Below are 16,467 nucleotides of genomic sequence, written 5' to 3' on the forward strand. Positions count from 1 at the left end.
CTTTCCGCGCATTGGTAAGCTCAAATCACGTGCACCTACCAGGGGCGGGCCAATCAGAGCGGAGGATCCAGAAAAATGCGATGCAAAAACCCGAACCGTGCTCGGGAATTGCAACCCCAATGGTTAGTTGCGACTAGTTGGGCAGTTTCACCGCTTGGACTGTATATATTGGGATAGACCATAGAGCAGGGCGATATTCTGTGAGTAGATCCCCCCGACTCTCATCTGGCAGATGCGCCCGCCTGTCAGTGGTCTTTGCTGACGCCATCGGCGGCATGGCTGGCATCAGGATACTCGGCCGATCAACAACCAAACCTTAAGGACAACTTGATTGACTGATCCCGCCACCTCGATTCCTCTCTCCTCCTTGGGCACTACCAACACTTCCAACGGTCGCTCAGACAGACCCAGTATGACCCAATTCAAAACTGTCGCCGTCATCGGCACTGGGCCCGCCGGTGCCATCGCAGTAGATGCCTTGATTCAGGAGAAGACCTTTGACTCGGTCCGTGTGTTCGAGAGACAGGAGAAAGCCGGCGGATGCTGGTATGTTGTCGACTTCCTCTCCCCACAGCAATCTTGGTCTTCGCAATGATTAATCGGGACCAGGGTATCGCGGGGAAATGAGAAACATATTCCCCTGGATGTCGACAGCCTCTCCGCGAGGACAGCAGATGCCCCCATCCAGATTCCCTCCAGCCTGCCTCAGTATACGCCGGCCTTGGGGAAACATCGCTTTACCGACTCCCACATCTATCCCACCTTGGAGACCAATGTGGATGCCTCAACCATGGAGTACTCACAGGAGTCGGTCCCGGTGGTCCGTTCCCAAAGGTCGATTGCCCTCCATGGACCAGACACTCCGTTCCGTCACCACACGGTGATCCGGCAGTATATCGAGGACCTACTGAACCGGAACGGATACCAGGATCTCGTAGAGTACAACACGACTGTCGAACGTGCGGTCAAGAACCCCCAGACCGGAAAATGGGAGCTCACGCTGCGGCGGGCGGGCGGGCCTGGTGGGCAGGATTACTGGTGGAGCGAAACCTTTGATGCACTGGTGGTCGCCTCGGGGCATTATTCTGTGCCTTACGTCCCGGCGATCCCGGGGCTGAAGGAATTCATCGAGAAGTACCCCGAGAATGTGCTGCATACGAAGCAGTACCGTGGGCCTGACCGGTATCGCGGCAAGGTGGGAACCGTGTGATACTCCCATCGAACCACGCTAATGCTCTATAGAAAGTCGTGACCGTCGGGGCGTCGGTCTCAGCTGCCGATACCACAGTCAGCCTCGTCGGGGCAGCCCAGTCACCGATCTACGCGGTGGTCCGTGGCAGGTACAACCCCTACTTTGGGGACTGGGCATTTAGACACCCTCAGATCGACCGTCGGCCTCCGATTTCGCGCATCTCCTCCGAGGATGGGCAGCGGACAGTGCACTTCGAGGACGGCACCTCCGTTTCGGACGTCGATTACATCATCTTTGGCACGGGCTTCACCTGGGCATTGCCGTACCTGCCTGGCATCCCTACTAGGAACAACCGCGTGCCTGATCTGTACCTGCATATCTTCCACCAGCAGGATCCGTCTCTGGTCTTCTTGGGAGCGGTATGTACCCGTGGAACATTCATCATGGACTGGAGCTAACAGATCCAGGTTGGCGCTGGATTGACCTTCAAGATCTTCGAGTGGCAGGCCGTGGCTGCGGCGAGAGTGTTGGCCGGCAAGGCGAAGTTGCCGTCCCTGGAGGAGCAGCAGAAATGGGAGCAAGATCGGATCGCGCAGAAGGGGGATGGACCGGCCTTCACCACCGTGAACCCCGACTTTCGAGAGTATTTCGAGACCCTGCGACAGTTGGCGGGGGAGCCGGGGGAGGCCGGTCGCCGGCTGCCTCCATTCGAGCAGGAGTGGATAGACGTGTTCAATGCCGGACATGAGCGTCGGATCCGGATGTGGCAGAAGGCGAATGAGGAGGCGTCGAAGAGCCGATTGTAGCAGATCGCAGACAGGAGGACAGTAGACACCATAGCCAGCATGGAGCATTTAGCCTATATAGATAGACCCGTGCCCTCCCGCGCGGTCACATGGCCCCGCCATTTCTTTTTCTCTTTCTTTTTCATTTTCTTTTTCTTTTCCTCCTTCACGACAGTCAGACTCCCTCCCTTGCCACCGTGTGGGGTTCCTCAACTCCTGGCAAATCAACCCATCGTGCCGATCTGCAGCTGGTTCATCCTGCTGAATAAATCCTCCAATGGGTGTCACTCCTGCCCCGGCCATCATGCACGGAGTGCAGCTAGTCTATCCCCCCTCAGGGATCCCTCCACAGGAGCTGCCCATCTGGATATTAAACGGCGAGAGTGAGACCCCAGGGCAAAGACATGGCCCATAAATACTCCGCTCCCTCTCCGGTGCTGGCTGTGGGGGTTCAATCAGCTACTCTGACACAACATGCTTCTGTCTGCGTACGTCTACCTGCTGGCTGTTCCTCTGGCAGCGGCCAGGTCGCTATGGTCGGAGTCTCCTGGGAATTACAGTAGCCTCATCACTACTGCGTTCCCTCTCGGAAATGGACGACTGGGAGGTGGGTTTTTGAGAAGAGAATCCGTTGTGTTAAGGTCGGGCACTGACACCAATCAGCCATGCCCATAGGCGCTTACGACAAGGAAATTGTCAACCTGAATGTTGACTCGCTGTGGCGTGGAGGTCCGTTCGAAAACCCGGTGCGTGAGACAGACTATCGAAGTGTTTGGCAGTTGAACCGGGACTGAAGATTGGTGCAGGAATACATCGGTGGGAACCCGAACGTGTCCAAAGCAGGTGCTCTCCCTGGCATCAGGGAATGGATCTTCCAGAACGGCACAGGCAATGTGTCGGCACTTTTGGGAGCGTATCCGGACTACGGATCATATCAGGTTCTCGCGAATCTGACCATCCATCTGGAGGGACTAAGCGATGTTTATGGATACCGCCGTAGCTTAGACTTAGGATCAGCGGTTTACTCTGACCATTTCAGTACTGCGGAGACATATATCGAAAGGTAAGTGTCCCGTCCACGGCACAACAGTTACTGACTCCCATACAGAGAAGCCTTTTGTTCCTACCCGGATAATATCTGCGCCTACCGACTGGCGTCGAATTCTTCGCTGCCTGCCATCACATTTGGTCTGGAGAATCAGCTCACGACTCCTGCTCCGAATGTGAGCTGTCACGGAAATAGTATCAGCTTGTATGGCGTGACGCAAGCTTCTATCGGGATGATCTACAATGCCAGGGTGACTGTCATTGTGCCGGGGTCGAAGAACTCGTCCGATCTCTGCTCGTCGCTGGCTTCAACTGTGAATGTCCCCGAGGGCGAAAAGGAAGTATTCCTCGTCTTCGCTGCGGGGACAGACTATGACGCCTCCAATGGGAACGCCGCAGCTGGCTTCTCATTCAAAGGGGAAGATCCGTATGCGGAGGTTCTCCAAACAGCCACCGACGCCGCAAAGAAATCCTATGCGTCCCTCAAATCATCGCACTTGAAGGATTTCCAAGACATCTTCGGCACGTTTACCCTGTCTCTTCCGGATCCCAATGGCTCGGCCAGCCAGCCGACCACCGAGCTCCTCGAGTCCTACACTCAGCCCGGGGACCCATACGTTGAGAATCTGCTCTTCGACTACGGTCGATATCTGTTCATCTCATCATCACGACCAGGCGGCTTACCGCCCAACCTGCAAGGACTCTGGACGGAGTCATACTCCCCTGGTTGGAGCAGCGACTACCATGCCAACATCAACCTGCAGATGAACCACTGGGCCGTGGAACAGACCGGCCTCGGAGCGCAAACCGAGCCGCTTTGGACCTATATGGCCGAGACATGGATGCCTCGAGGGGCGGAGACAGCGGAGTTGCTGTACGGCACATCGGAAGGATGGGTGACGCACGACGAGATGAATACATTCGGACATACAGCGTGAGTCACTCTGCCGCACCAAGCGCATTTCTAATGGGATTATAGAATGAAGAACGTCGCACAATGGGCCGATTATCCCGCCACGAACGCATGGCTGTCGCACCACGTATGGGACCACTTCGACTACTCCCAGGATGCCTCCTGGTACCAGGAAACCGGGTACCCGATTCTCAAGGGGGCGGCGCTCTTCTGGCTCTCTCAACTCGTCCAGGACGAGTACTTCAAAGACGGCACCCTGGTTGTCAACCCATGCAATTCCCCGGAGCATGGGCCGACGGTAAGTCCCAAACACACCATCTCACTGCCCAACTGCTAACAGTCCAGACGTTCGGCTGCACCCACTACCAGCAGCTGATCTGGGAGCTCTTTGACCACGTCCTCCGCGGCTGGGAAGCGTCCGGCGACACCGACGGCGCATTTAAATCCGCGGTGAGCTCCAAATTCTCCACCCTGGACCCCGGCATCCACATCGGCGACTGGGGCCAGATCCAAGAATGGAAGCTCGACATCGACGTCAAGAACGACACCCACCGCCACCTCTCCAACCTGTACGGCTGGTACCCGGGGTACTCGATCTCCGCGGTGCACGGGTTCAACAAGACCATCACCGACGCCGTCGAAACGACGCTCTACTCGCGCGGCACGGGCGTCGAAGACTCCAACACCGGCTGGGGCAAGGTATGGCGCAGCGCCTGCTGGGCCCTGCTGAACGTCACCGACGAGGCATACTCGGAGCTGTCGCTCGCCATCCAGGATAACTTCGCCGACAACGGGCTGGACATGTACTCGGGGTCCCCGCCGTTCCAGATCGACGCCAACTTTGGGGTCGTGGGCGCGATGATCTCGATGTTGGTCCGGGATCTGGATCGCGCGGGTGCGGATGTCGGCAACACGCAGGCTGTTCTCCTGGGCCCGGCCATCCCGGCGGCGTGGGGGGGAGGCAGCATGGAGGGATTGAGACTGCGGGGTGGGGGAGTGGTCGGGTTTACATGGGATGATCGGGGGGTGGTGGATTCGTGCCAGGCCGATCTGTCGGGTCGTGCGGGGAGTGCTCCGACAGTGGCCTTCTTCGTCCGGGGGGGAGAGTCCATAAGTTGTTGATCGGTATTCGCAGCTCAGAGCGCCCTTCCTCTAGAGATTCCTCTACAGATCCCTCCAAGTGGCTCCTGTGCATTTACCTGATTCCGCGTAGTTTGATCCGAAGCCGAGAAACCAACCTGGACTGGGCACAGGTGTAGGATCCAGACCGTGCGTGGCCAGAAACAAACACACAAGAATGAGTATGCCTATCTCAGGAATATCTGTATATGCCGTATTCATTCAATATGTATCTATTCATTCAGTATGTATGTATGTATGTATGTATGTATGTATGTATTCATTCAGCTGGACTTGCAGCTGCTTGCTGGAGCCCGTCTCTTCGCGGCTGACACCGCCCAGGCCCACCCTAACGCCAACGCCAACGCCATCCCCATCAACACCCTCACCGTCGTCGTCGTGGGTTTATTTTCTGTGGGAATACTGGCATGGAAGTATTGTCTTCGAGCGAGTATTCGAAGGGTGGAGTTCCGCTTTGCAAGCGGGCTAGGCTATTCGGCGTCCAGACGTGGAATGGGATGGTGGGATTGACTAGGCGTTGAGTATGGTCAAGAATTAGGCAGGAGAGTCGAGTCAATGCGGCGGGGGCGAGAGTTTCTCTAGCTGTTCTGTACGGTGTTGGTGAGGCTGAGCTGATGGGGTTAGCGGGAGGATTCAGACCCTGTTGTTGGGTTGGATCGGGCGGTGCCATCCAGGGTAAGCTGGGGAATATGCCCACGGTGTTTCTGAGTCGGGATGACGGATGAGGTGGTGCTTCCGGTGCTGTTTCATCCAGCGATGCTTGTCACATACCACGGACATGGTGTTGAGTGTAGAAGGCGGGTGGGCCGTAATCTCGGTGCGATCCAGGAATCAGGCTCGTGGCTTGTTGGACCCCAACTGCTGATTCGGGTTCCGTGGATGTTGGATCTCGGCCCCATGTTGGATCCCGCAGGATCAAGTGTTGCAAAACGGCCCCATTCCTCAGGAACAGGGTGCAGCGTGGCGGAGAACGGGCGACGCTAGATGAAATCAACGGCACAGCCAGAGGAATGAACCAATGACTTCGCGCACGAGGACAACGATAAGTGTCTGACACAGAATAGGGAATGGGGGCGACGTTAAGCAGCAAGCACATACACAGCAACGCTAGAGAATGTAGCGTGGAGTTGGGTCGTGTGATCCCTCCGATGCTTTCGCTCGTTCCGTTTAGGCTATTTCTAATGGGTTTCCACCTTTAGTTCCTGTTCTGTTCCTAAAAGTCGTCCTTGCCGTTGGCGTGAACATACCCCTCGAGAGCCACGGGCCATCCCTTTACGTAGTGCAGATAGTTCCATCCCAGTTGGGCATCCTGGGCGCGTTAGTGGTTGTCAGAGTAAGATGAAGGGGCGGTACTCACTCCCTGTGTGAAGCCAATCGTGGTGTTGACTGAGCCAATTCATGTTAGTTGGTTTCCAGAGGGGGAACCGCGATACGTACGATAATGAAAGTATAGGACGTCTGCGTCGTTGCCACTGCCCGTCAGGACGCCGACGCCGCCAGGAGCGTAGACGACTCCGTGGTTGGACCCGTAAACAACGGTGCCGCCTCCGTCGAGGAGGTCAACTCCATCCTTGTCCACAAACGGGCCCGTCACGTCCGATGATCGGCCGACCCGGATGCTGTATCTGTCATCGAGTTAGCGCGAGCCCTGGGACAGGCAGTTCGGGACTTACTCGTCTCCCATGGGGGGGAATTTCTCGAGGTCGAAGTGGCAGCACTTGCCATGGCTGAACCACAGGTAGTAGTACGGTGCCTTGTAGGTCATGAAAGACCCCTCGATGGGCTTGACCGTTTCCTTAGGAACATAGGCCAGATTGGTCGCGTTGGGATGCTGCGGCGTCTTGACCGAAAGAAGGTCGTCCGCGAGCGGGACGGTGAAAATGCCGTGCCAGTAGCTGCCGTACAGGAGATGGGGGCTCCCGGTCTTCTGGTCTGCGATGAAGGCGCCATCAATGGCGTTGGAGATGGTGTACGGGTCGATATCCGACAGCGCACCCTCGCCGGTGTTGATCAGCGCCCCGTGGTCGGTCCAGTTGCCCGACTCCGGGGAATCGGCGGAGGCGACCCCAATGGCGCTGTTGCGACTGCCGGACTCGCTGATGGCGTACAGGCAGAAGAAACGGTCGTCCCACTCGACGGTGGTCGGGGCCCAGGGACGGGAGCGGTTCTGCTTGGTGATCACGCTGGACTCGTGGAGGACGGTCCCGATCTGCTCCCAGGGCCCGTCGAGGGAGCTGGCCTTGTGGATGGGGATGTGCACGCCGCCTTTGAAGAGATAGAAGGACCCATTGTACTGGATGATGTTGGGGTCGTGGGCGGCAACATTGCCCAGGTTGGGCAGCGGGTAGGCTGTGGTGTTGGAAAAGGAGGTGGTGTTGATATGCACCTCTGCGGGGAGGGCCGCCACTGCAGCGAGCAGGACAGAGAAGACGGAAAGGACCGTGTGCAACATGGTGAGTTGCAAAGAGAGAGAGAGAGAGAGAGGTTCTCAGGTGGTGGGAGGGGAGGTGGCGTGGCAGGAAAATCCCCAAACTGACATGAATGATAGAAGCAGACTAGCGAAGGTGCGCGCGAGAGGGACCGACATGGGTATGTATATAGTATATAGTACTTAGTAGGGGGGTTGAGGGATTGGGGCCGGGCGAGGCAGAAAGCCGAAGCTGATAATACACACACAGTAGGGCTCTAGACTGCGTCCATGCAGGGCCCCGTGCCCATGCTGATTGGCAGTAAGAGACGACGACTAGCGACGAGCTAACCAAAGGCTCCAAGGCTTAGCTGGGCGACAGCGCAGACCGACCCACGAGGCTGTGAGGTGGACGGATGCATGGCGAGGCTAGAACTGGAATAACTAAGTAATACTAAGTAGAGAGAAAGAATTGCAGGACACGAACGTCACCGTGGGTTTGAAGGGGAAGTGAGTTGCAGACGGAGGAAGCAGACGGAGGGATTGCCACTGAGAGATGCTGCGAATACATCATACAGGGTCCGTACCAGTCAAGCTTTCCAATTGACTTTCCCCCGTCCAGGGTCGCGTTTGTGACCGTCACGTCTCGGTTGTAATACCCGTCCGTGCCAAGTGCCAATCCCTGACGATCGGTGGCCCCGAACGTCCCCGGGCTGGCTGACCCTGCGTCGTTACCTTACCGTCTGGTATTTCCATACGGTAATGTGCCTGCCTAAGGTGGAGAGCAGAGACTATCTGCCAGTCTAATTGATAGAATCATAGAAGAAGCAGTTGTTAGATTCTACAGAGGAAACACTAAACAGAGCAAGGATCTCGGTGAGAGATTATTATGATTAAGATCCCCCGATGTTCCTCCCAGGAATCTCCTAGATAGATAACTAGGCGAGACGCCTGATGTTCAGATTCAAATCTGAAATCTTAAATCCCTCACTCAATAATGCTGGGTCACGAGAACAGGCTAGGATTTTGTTCAGTTCATCCACTATCAATATCAATACAGGTATTACTGACCATAATGTGTCTGATGTCGGTTTTACTTACGGAGTACGGAATACTTACCGAGGAGAGACAGTCTGAATTTACATCTACATCTACCCCCAATTCATCCATTCCAGCATTGTTTGTTTGGTTCTGGGAGTGACTACTCCAGAACACAAAATGTCTGTCTCCCAGTACGACTAGGAAGATTACAATATCAATACCGATCCCGACAGTGGTATCTATAATTAGACAGACACCCTATCTATCGATTCCTTGCTAGAAAGTCTTTGCCTACCCAAGATACTAACTTAAGTCCTGACATGATGGATCTATCTATCTATCTATCTCACAGCCATACTATACTGTACTTGGTATGTAATCACAGCCAGCCGATTTGATATCCCGATCGGCAGCGGTCCACTTCCCGCCCCAGCCTGATCCAGTGTCTGTCTATCATGACTTACTAGTGACATCGGTCCGTGATCGGCTGGTTCCTTGTTGTTGTTGCTGCTGCTGCTGCGGTTCGATGCCGTCATTGCCTTGTGGATTATCGTCTTGCATCATACTTTTACTTTGTACAATAATAATAATAACACTACCTGGTACTACTGTGGAGATGAATTACATGATCGACGAACGGGGGATTGTTTATTATGACCGGGGTTCTCATGGAGGGACGCAGGTAGTATGTGATATAGAGTATCTGTACAGTACATACAATCGTCATGGAAGGTAGATAGGTTGGTGGGTGAGGAGGTAGGCGTTACGTAGGTCCTGACATAAGGACGTCTCCGTATTCTTACATCATTGCTGGAAGGTGATCCCCGTGAGATCTCCCCAGTCGAACGCGTCAAGGAAGGGGTCGAGTTCGCCGGGGGGCTGCGAGGGGGTTAGTCTAACTTGGAGAGGTGATAGTGCAGCGGAAGGAAGAGAAGGAGAAGGGCCTACCATCATGCCAAAGTTCGGGGCCTGGGGCATGCTGACGTCGGGCACGAACGGCGGCGCGACCAGCACCGGGCCGGTGTTGAGACTGGGGACCTGCGAGGGTTAGCGGGTCAGTCAGGATGATTCGAGACCGGACTCACCTGGTTGGTCTTGAAGTTCCCCATCCCCCAGTCGCCCAGGTGGGCGCAGTTGGCGTGGCGCGTGAACAGCGTCTGCGCGAACAGGATCACCCGCTCGACGACTTCCTGCTTGTAGATGTGCGCTTGGCTCGGCCAGAGGCCCACCTTGACCAGGGCGACGATGGTCGACATGAAGAAGTACTCCTTCGCCCCCTTGACCACCAGGAGGAGGCGCGATTCGAGGCATGTCAAGACCACCTCCACCAGAGCGATCAACGACTCGGGAAGGCCCGGGAGGGTCCGGGTGAGAGAGATGGGCGACCCTGGGAGTGTCAGTACGCGTTGCAAAGCAGTGGACATATCCCCCTTACCGCTGGTCTGCCCCTCGTGAAGGAGTTGACATATCGTGCAGTACGCCTGCATGGTCCAGTCGCCCATGTTACAGAGAGACAGCTGCTGCGACATTTCGCGCAGGCGGCGCTGCGTGGACAGAATCATCGACGCGACTTCCAAGCGGGCCCGGGCGGACGGGGCAAACAAGGATTCCTTCGGCGCTTCGATGGCGAACGGGGTGTGGATGGATAACAAGGAGTGGCCGATCTTGTTCTCCAGCAGGGCGCGGATGAGGATGATCCGGTGCGCCGTTTGGAAATCGTCCACGTCGGAGACGGGCCAGACCGGGATCTTCGACAAGTGGTGGTTCAGGTCGTGGTCTATGCGCAGGATCTCCTCGTACCGGCAGTTGATCCGCGGGGAGTGCATCAACGCGCAGGCTTTCAGTCGCAGCGGGAGCGACTGCACGAGCACCGCCTGGAAGGACGAATCGGTCATGACGCTCAGCGGCTGCGCCTCGGGACACTCCGTGCTGTCCTCCTGGATGTCGCTGTCGTTGATGTTCCGCGCCGGAAGGGTGTCGTAATCCTCCTCCAGGACTGACGGCGGCATGCCGCGTTCGAGCGAGACCTGCAGGTCCAGCTCCAAGATGGTCGTCCATATCCGTCGGCGCATCTCCATGTTGAACACGGAGATCCGGGTGTACCGGGTGGGGTCGCGGTGGAAGCCCGCCATCATGGCCTGCTTAACCAGGGTTCCCGTGGCCAGCCACGCCTGGCTGCGTTTCATGCCATGAATGTTGAACGCAATGATCAGCAGCGTGTCGAGACGGAGACTGGTCAGCTCGGGGCGCTTGATGTGGTGATTCTGCATCCACTTCTCTGCATGCAGGACCCACTCAACCGCCGTGTAGCATTGCAGGTTCCCGTCATTCTTCATCTGCAAGGTGTGAAAATCGGCCAGGTTCCACGCACAGGCCAGCACCAGGAGCAGCTGCACGACGAAGACGGGTGAGATCATATCCGGCGACTCGCGCTGCGCCCAGAACTCCTCCAGCTCCCGCAGGAACGAAGGAACGTGCAAAATGCGATGCGTGGACTCGATGTACGTGCAGTATAAAATGACCAGCTCGTCGACTGCTGACCGCGAGGGGAGCATGGTGATCAAGGAGGCGGTGGTGGGGACGGGGAAGGGCATGTTCAGGGGTTTCTTCTTCCAGACGCCCTTTCTCACCCTGATGAGGTCGGGCCTCAAGGCCGAGAGATGCGGGCTGGCCTGGCGAATTTCCTCCGCGAAGGCGCGGAGGTCAGGGAACTGTCGGGATGTCAACATATGGTCAACGGATCGCCCCTGAGCCATTCCACGCACCAGACGAGGGTCGGGGATGGGCGCCGGGGGGGGGGGGGGGGGGGTTGAATAGGATGGATTACCTGGGCGATGAGATTGGCAAAAATGCCCGACCCATTGAAGCGGGTTTTGGTTTCTTTGCCTCGCATCATGATCCGAGGGGCGACGTCGAGTTGCTGTGTGGGCGAGGCCGGGATGTCATCGTCCTCAGCCGGATAGGAGGAGTGGTGGGTGCTGGAATGGTGAAGAAGAAGATGATGATGATGATGATGATGAGGATCGGGGGCATGGCGCAAGATCTCGGCGGTCACATACGGCTCCTGATTGACGGCAGCCTTCGGAGCGCCGAGAACGGTTTCGAGGAATTTGTCGCGTTTCTCCTCGACGGGGCGAGCGCCGGGCGCTGAGGGTTGACACCGAGACGGAACACTACTTATCCCCGAGTCCGGGGTAGGGTGGGCAGTCGCCCGATCAGCTGGGGGCATCTGCACCGTGGTTGTGGGACCGCGGTCGGAAAAGACGGGCGAGGCCACTGTGTTGGGTTGCTGCCACAGGAATCCATCCTCGTAGGTGCATCGCGACGGGGTTTTGCTCTTCTGGCAGCGGCTGCAGATGGGATACTCGCGATCGCAGCGCAGCTTCCGGCTGCGACACTGCATACAGGCCATGGTGCGACGGCGTCGCTTCCGCACGCGCGGTTGCTGGTGCTGGGAATCCAGCTGAGGGGGGTCCGAGTCAGGAGCCCCCAAGGGCTGTTGAATATCGGCCATAATTGCTAGAAGTTCTCATCTGTGGGAGGGGGGTTTGAAGAATAGGATGGAATGGGATGGGATAGGATGGGATGGGATAGGATAGATCGGATGGGATGGGAGGGGGGGAGAGATAGAGCGGCGGTCCCTCCCTTCTCTCCGAGGAACAGGCAGTGGGCAGGCAGGCAGGCAGGGATTCCAGGCCAGCAGTGTTTAGAGCTGGAGAGGGAGCTGACCGACTGGAGCGGTCGGTGGTGGTGGTCGGGCGGGCGGCGTGTCCCTCGGGCGTTGTGACTTTGATAAGAGAAGCGCGACGGGCAAAACGCGGGCGGCGGCGGGCGCGGGCTTACGTGGTCCCTCACTGGCCCACCGGCCGTCTTGTCTTGTTCCGGTAGCCTCGCCCGGCGGGGCTTCAAGCCTTGCCCAGACTTGCTGCGATCTCCGAGACCCTTTAGGCAGAGACCAAAACTAGCGCATGCTTTATTCGTCAACCTTATCCGGCATCGTGGACGGACGGCACAACGGGACAGCGGCGTGGGTAAATGGGTCGCAGTCGATACGTATGATCGAGTGTTCGAGTGTTCGAGTGTTCGACAGCAGGCCTGCAGCAAAGAATCTCCCCCCTGAGGGGCGACTGCGCCTCGCCTCGCCGTTAGTCAGCAGGGACCGGCAGGCAGCCAGACTGCCTGTCACGGCCTAGTGTGGAGGGGCGGCAGGGTCCAGGAATCACTTCTCCCAGAACGAGGGAACCTATTTCTGTACACCGCAATCCACTCTCCGCCCGCTTTCAGTCGGACATCGGCTCTTCGGAATTTCGGACGTGTCCCGGAGGGGTGAGACCAGAATCGATGGATCAACAGGCACGCACTTCCGTAGAGTAGAAACCAGAAAGAGCACCGAGAGTCAGTCTGAATAGAGTGTTGCCTGCTGTGGAACATGCCAGGGCTCAGGGCTCCCGCAAAGGATTCCATCTCAACACTGACAACAGCAACCACCCCCTGATTGGAGGGCTATTCCTGCCAGCCCCCAGACCCATCCAAAATACTTCTCGCGATGCCTGGCAGGATCATGACCCATCTGCTCGGGGATCGGCCTCGGGGATCTCGCGGTTAAGGCTGTCTCCGAGTCTGACACGCCGTACGGCGTATAAGATGAAGGAACAGTCAGGTATCATGCATGGGGCCTGTCTCGTCGCATTCGAATTTCCCCTGCCACCTGAACACCGGATATTCGATCGCGTCGACGAGGTATACACTCCCAACCCTCCATCCCTCGTGAAATCACCGAAACGGGAGTGCCACACCATGCTCCGATCTCTCCTGTCGCGCGGCGGCCTCATCCGCAACGACAGCTACATCTTCCCCACCGTCGACCCCAGCGAGGATGGTCCGGACTGTCGCAAGGACTGCGCCGACTGCACGGTGCAGTTCCCCTCCAAGGTCAAGATGGAGACCACGAAGCCCCTATACGGACACATCAAGGAGTTCCACACGCATGTCCTGGTTGCGACAGGGAAGTCGGACTGGGTTGAGAAGGTCGAGACCGAGAAGGGCTCGCTGATGGAAGCCTTTGACGACTCCTCGAGCAAGTCGCAGCACGGCGTACGTCCCAGTACCTCCCCCGGGCCTGTCTCTCACTAACCGAACTAGCGCTTCATGATATCCGCCTCCAACCTCCAATCGCCACAAACCGAGGGGACCACCGAAGGCACAACAATCCTGCTCCTCCCCTCATTCACCTTCGTCGACGCCGTCCAGCCCCGCGACATCAACGAAGTCATCGGCCGCTTCATCGACGCGCCGCTCTCGCATAACGGCACCATCCCCCCCGACCCGGACTCGAAGCTGTCCCCCCGACCCTGCCAGTACGACTACGTGGTGCTGCTGTGCTCGCACAAACGGCGCGACGCCCGCTGCGGAATCACGGCGCCCCTGATCAAGAAAGAACTCGAGCGCCACCTCCGGCCCCTGGGGCTGTACCGCGACGCGAACGACGAGCGGCCCGGCGGCGTGGGCATCTTCTACGTCTCTCACGTGGGCGGGCATAAGTTCTCCGCCAACGTGCTGGTGTATCGCCGGGAGCAGGAGCAGATGATCTGGCTGGCCCGGATCAAGCCCGAGCACTGCGAGGGGCTGGTCAAGTACACGCTCCTGCAGGGCAAGGTGGTGCATCCCGAGTCGCAGTTGCGAGGGGGGTTTGATCGCGGTCGGGGGTTGACGAGTTGGTGATTTTCTTCAAGATTAATATCATTCGTAGACAGATTCATCTTAAACCCGATTTCTTATTTAGTTAAAGACACCACTGCAATGATCCTGCAAATAAGAAGAAGAATATTGGTTTCTGCCTTTGAAATGTCCCTGGACGGCCCGAGACACGCTACGTCACCCGCCGTGGCCCAACCCGCGTTAATTGATTTCGCGCACGCGACGGTCCACCGCCCGGGCCTCGATTGACTCCCCCTTCCCCTTCATCCCATCCTTATTTATCCCCAGTCCCCATATTCTTACCCACACCTCCCTCTCACATCAGTATGAAACCATGGCCACCGTCGCCATCCAGGAGATCGCCACCCAGTCCGCGAACCTGCGCGCGGAACTGAAAGAATGGGAGAGAGCCTTTGCCGACGCCAACGGGGGAAGAAAGGCCGCGCGGAATGATATCAAGAAGGTTCCTGAGATAGGTAAACCCAACCCCCAACCCCCAACCCCCTCTCTTTCCCATACACCATGCATGAGCCCAAACGGAACTCACCCTCCCCAGCCGCAAAATACAAAGAATACTCCCGCCTGAAAGCCCTCGAAACCTCCACTTCCACCTCCACCAGTACGAGTAAACTCGAAGAACGGCCCAAAAAGCGCAAGCACCCCTCAGACACCACTCCTCGGAAAGCGAGCAAACACGCCTTCGAAACGCCCTCCAAAGCGCGAACCGCCCACCCCGCGACCGTCGACCCCTACGACTCCCCCTCCGTCCTGCGCCGTCTCTTCAGCCCGAGCACCCACCTCCCCTCCGCCTCTCCGCTGAAGACAGCAATTGGGCCCACCCCGCAACGCGACGGAAAGGCACTCGGTCTGTTTGATCTGCTGTCTGAGTCTGGGGGGAGTACGGCGACCCCGTCTGCGACACGGGTAGCGAGTGTCAGGGATACAGGGGCGCAGACGCCGTCGAGGCGGCGGAAGAGGGGTGTAGGGTTGGATACGATTGCCGAGGAAGGGGGGGAAGGGGAGGAGGGGGAGGACGAGGAAGACAGTCCGCGGGTGGAACGGACCCCCGCGTCGTCTGGGAAGAAATGGATGCTTTCGACGCTGTTCGCGACGCCCACGACGTGGCGGTATGCGGCTATGATGGAGGATGGGGACGGGAAGGGCGGGATGAGAGTCCCGGCGTATATGGATGAGGGGGAGAAGGCCAAGGCCCAGGGCGAGGGGATGGGGTGGGGGTGGGGTCAGATACGCCGTCGTTTTTGAGACGGTCGACGTCTGGACGGTATGATGCGGGCGGGGAGGGTGGCAGTGGGGGGTTGAGTCCGATGGCGGCGAGGAAGAGGCCGCGGTTTGTCGGGAAGGGGCTTTCGGCGTTGGTGCAGGGGCTACGGGACATGGAGGAGGAGAGGCTACAGGATGATTGGGACGTGTTGAATGAGATTGAGGCCGAGCAGAATGCCCAGGTCATGGACAGTCAGGCAGTGCCGTCGGGGGAACATGGGCATGGTGATTCGGGCCGCGTGTACAAGAAGAAGGGCCAGAAGCGCACGACGCGCAATGTGCATATGAAGCCCGTGGTCTCGAAGCCGAAGGCCCAGTCGAAGGCGGAGCCGGAATTGGAGCCGTCAGAGAAAGAAGAGGAGGAGGGTGATCTGGACGAAAGCGTGGTCCCAGATACGCAGGCGTTGGATGCACTTGCACAGGGTCCAGAGGAGATGCTAGATCTGGAGGACATGCTGGACCCGGAGGACTTCGAGTCCCTGCATAGCATGTCGGAGCCGGATTTCGACTCAGATCCCGACTACGACGAGGCTTCGAAGCCTCTGACTCGAGGGAAGAGTTTCTCGGAGAAGATGAAAGAGGCTATCGCCGCCGGCAAGCCGCAGCAGGAACAGCCCCAGGAGAAGAAGCCCAAGGCGGAGACAAAGGAGGAGGAGGAAGATCCCAAGTCCCGTGTCCGCAAGGTCAACCCGGCTGCCCACGCGAATTACCGGTCGTTGAAGATCCGGAATAGAGGCTCCAAGGGGCGAGGCGCCGGGCGCTTTCGCAGAAGATAGATATACCTCGGAGGGATATCCACATCCACATCCACATCACGAGCGACGACTACCGCATACCGCATCGCATCGCATACATGCATGCATGCATGCATACTATACTATTGTTCAAGATACCAGTCCAAGCGAAGAAAGCACGTCTATATATCTAGTTACAGAGCATCATACATCATACAAGGCTATGGCCC

At 57.6% G+C, this 16,467-nt stretch overlaps 5 protein-coding genes across 5 annotated transcripts; 3 read left to right on the top strand and 2 right to left on the bottom strand.

Moving 5' to 3' along the window:
* Positions 1-412: 412 nt before the first annotated feature.
* On the top strand, positions 413-5,059 carry BO70DRAFT_367710 (FAD/NAD(P)-binding domain-containing protein; the record flags this gene model as incomplete). Its single annotated transcript, XM_025544581.1, has 9 exons — positions 413-546; positions 610-1,195; positions 1,243-1,611; positions 1,660-1,979; positions 2,505-2,588; positions 2,774-3,040; positions 3,086-3,958; positions 4,004-4,235; positions 4,283-5,059. The coding sequence occupies 9 exons, from the start codon at positions 413-415 to the stop codon at positions 5,057-5,059; spliced, it is 3,642 nt and encodes a 1,213-aa protein (XP_025404383.1).
* Positions 5,060-6,290: 1,231 nt separating this feature from the next.
* BO70DRAFT_282036 (endo 1,5-alpha-arabinase) lies at positions 6,291-7,529 on the bottom strand (the record flags this gene model as incomplete). Its single annotated transcript, XM_025539034.1, has 4 exons — positions 6,291-6,386; positions 6,435-6,463; positions 6,515-6,702; positions 6,751-7,529. 4 exons carry the CDS (start codon positions 7,527-7,529, stop codon positions 6,291-6,293), a joined length of 1,092 nt encoding a protein of 363 aa, XP_025404384.1.
* A 1,667-nt stretch (positions 7,530-9,196) lies between these two features.
* Positions 9,197-12,275, bottom strand: BO70DRAFT_357790 (putative C6 transcription factor). Its single transcript, XM_025542122.1, has 5 exons — positions 11,353-12,275; positions 9,961-11,236; positions 9,611-9,912; positions 9,474-9,563; positions 9,197-9,404 (listed from the first exon to the last, which is right to left on the bottom strand). Exons 1-5 carry the CDS (start codon positions 12,037-12,039, stop codon positions 9,330-9,332), a joined length of 2,430 nt encoding a protein of 809 aa, XP_025404385.1. The 5' UTR covers positions 12,040-12,275; the 3' UTR covers positions 9,197-9,329.
* Positions 12,276-13,322: 1,047 nt separating this feature from the next.
* Positions 13,323-14,246, top strand: BO70DRAFT_282722 (sucrase/ferredoxin-like domain-containing protein; the record flags this gene model as incomplete). Its single annotated transcript, XM_025539056.1, has 2 exons — positions 13,323-13,619; positions 13,668-14,246. 2 exons carry the CDS (start codon positions 13,323-13,325, stop codon positions 14,244-14,246), a joined length of 876 nt encoding a protein of 291 aa, XP_025404386.1.
* A 268-nt stretch (positions 14,247-14,514) lies between these two features.
* Positions 14,515-16,429, top strand: sld2. The gene is made up of 3 exons (XM_025545632.1): positions 14,515-14,698; positions 14,779-15,403; positions 15,487-16,429. Exons 1-3 carry the CDS (start codon positions 14,557-14,559, stop codon positions 16,277-16,279), a joined length of 1,560 nt encoding a protein of 519 aa, XP_025404387.1. The 5' UTR covers positions 14,515-14,556; the 3' UTR covers positions 16,280-16,429.
* The last annotated feature ends 38 nt before the right edge of the window (positions 16,430-16,467 follow it).

The sequence above is a fragment of the Aspergillus heteromorphus genome, assembly GCF_003184545.1.
Source record: "Aspergillus heteromorphus CBS 117.55 chromosome Unknown BO70scaffold_1, whole genome shotgun sequence".
NCBI classification, from domain to species: domain Eukaryota; kingdom Fungi; phylum Ascomycota; class Eurotiomycetes; order Eurotiales; family Aspergillaceae; genus Aspergillus; species Aspergillus heteromorphus.

What these genes read in the sequence shown, in the direction of transcription:
- BO70DRAFT_357790 (XM_025542122.1), bottom strand. Translation starts at nt 12,039, where the DNA reads ATGGCCGATATTCAACAGCCCTTGGGGGCTCCTGACTCGGACCCCCCT. An exon ending in TCACGAGGGGCAGACCAGCG is followed by an intron (nt 9,913 to 9,960) that starts GTAAGGGGGATA and finishes TGACACTCCCAG; the next exon opens with GGTCGCCCATCTCTCTCACC. An exon ending in GGAACTTCAAGACCAACCAG is followed by an intron (nt 9,564 to 9,610) that starts GTGAGTCCGGTC and finishes TAACCCTCGCAG; the next exon opens with GTCCCCAGTCTCAACACCGG.
- sld2 (XM_025545632.1), top strand. Translation starts at nt 14,557, where the DNA reads ATGGCCACCGTCGCCATCCAGGAGATCGCCACCCAGTCCGCGAACCTG. An exon ending in CAAGAAGGTTCCTGAGATAG is followed by an intron (nt 14,699 to 14,778) that starts GTAAACCCAACC and finishes CACCCTCCCCAG; the next exon opens with CCGCAAAATACAAAGAATAC. An exon ending in GGCGGGATGAGAGTCCCGGC is followed by an intron (nt 15,404 to 15,486) that starts GTATATGGATGA and finishes GTCGTTTTTGAG; the next exon opens with ACGGTCGACGTCTGGACGGT.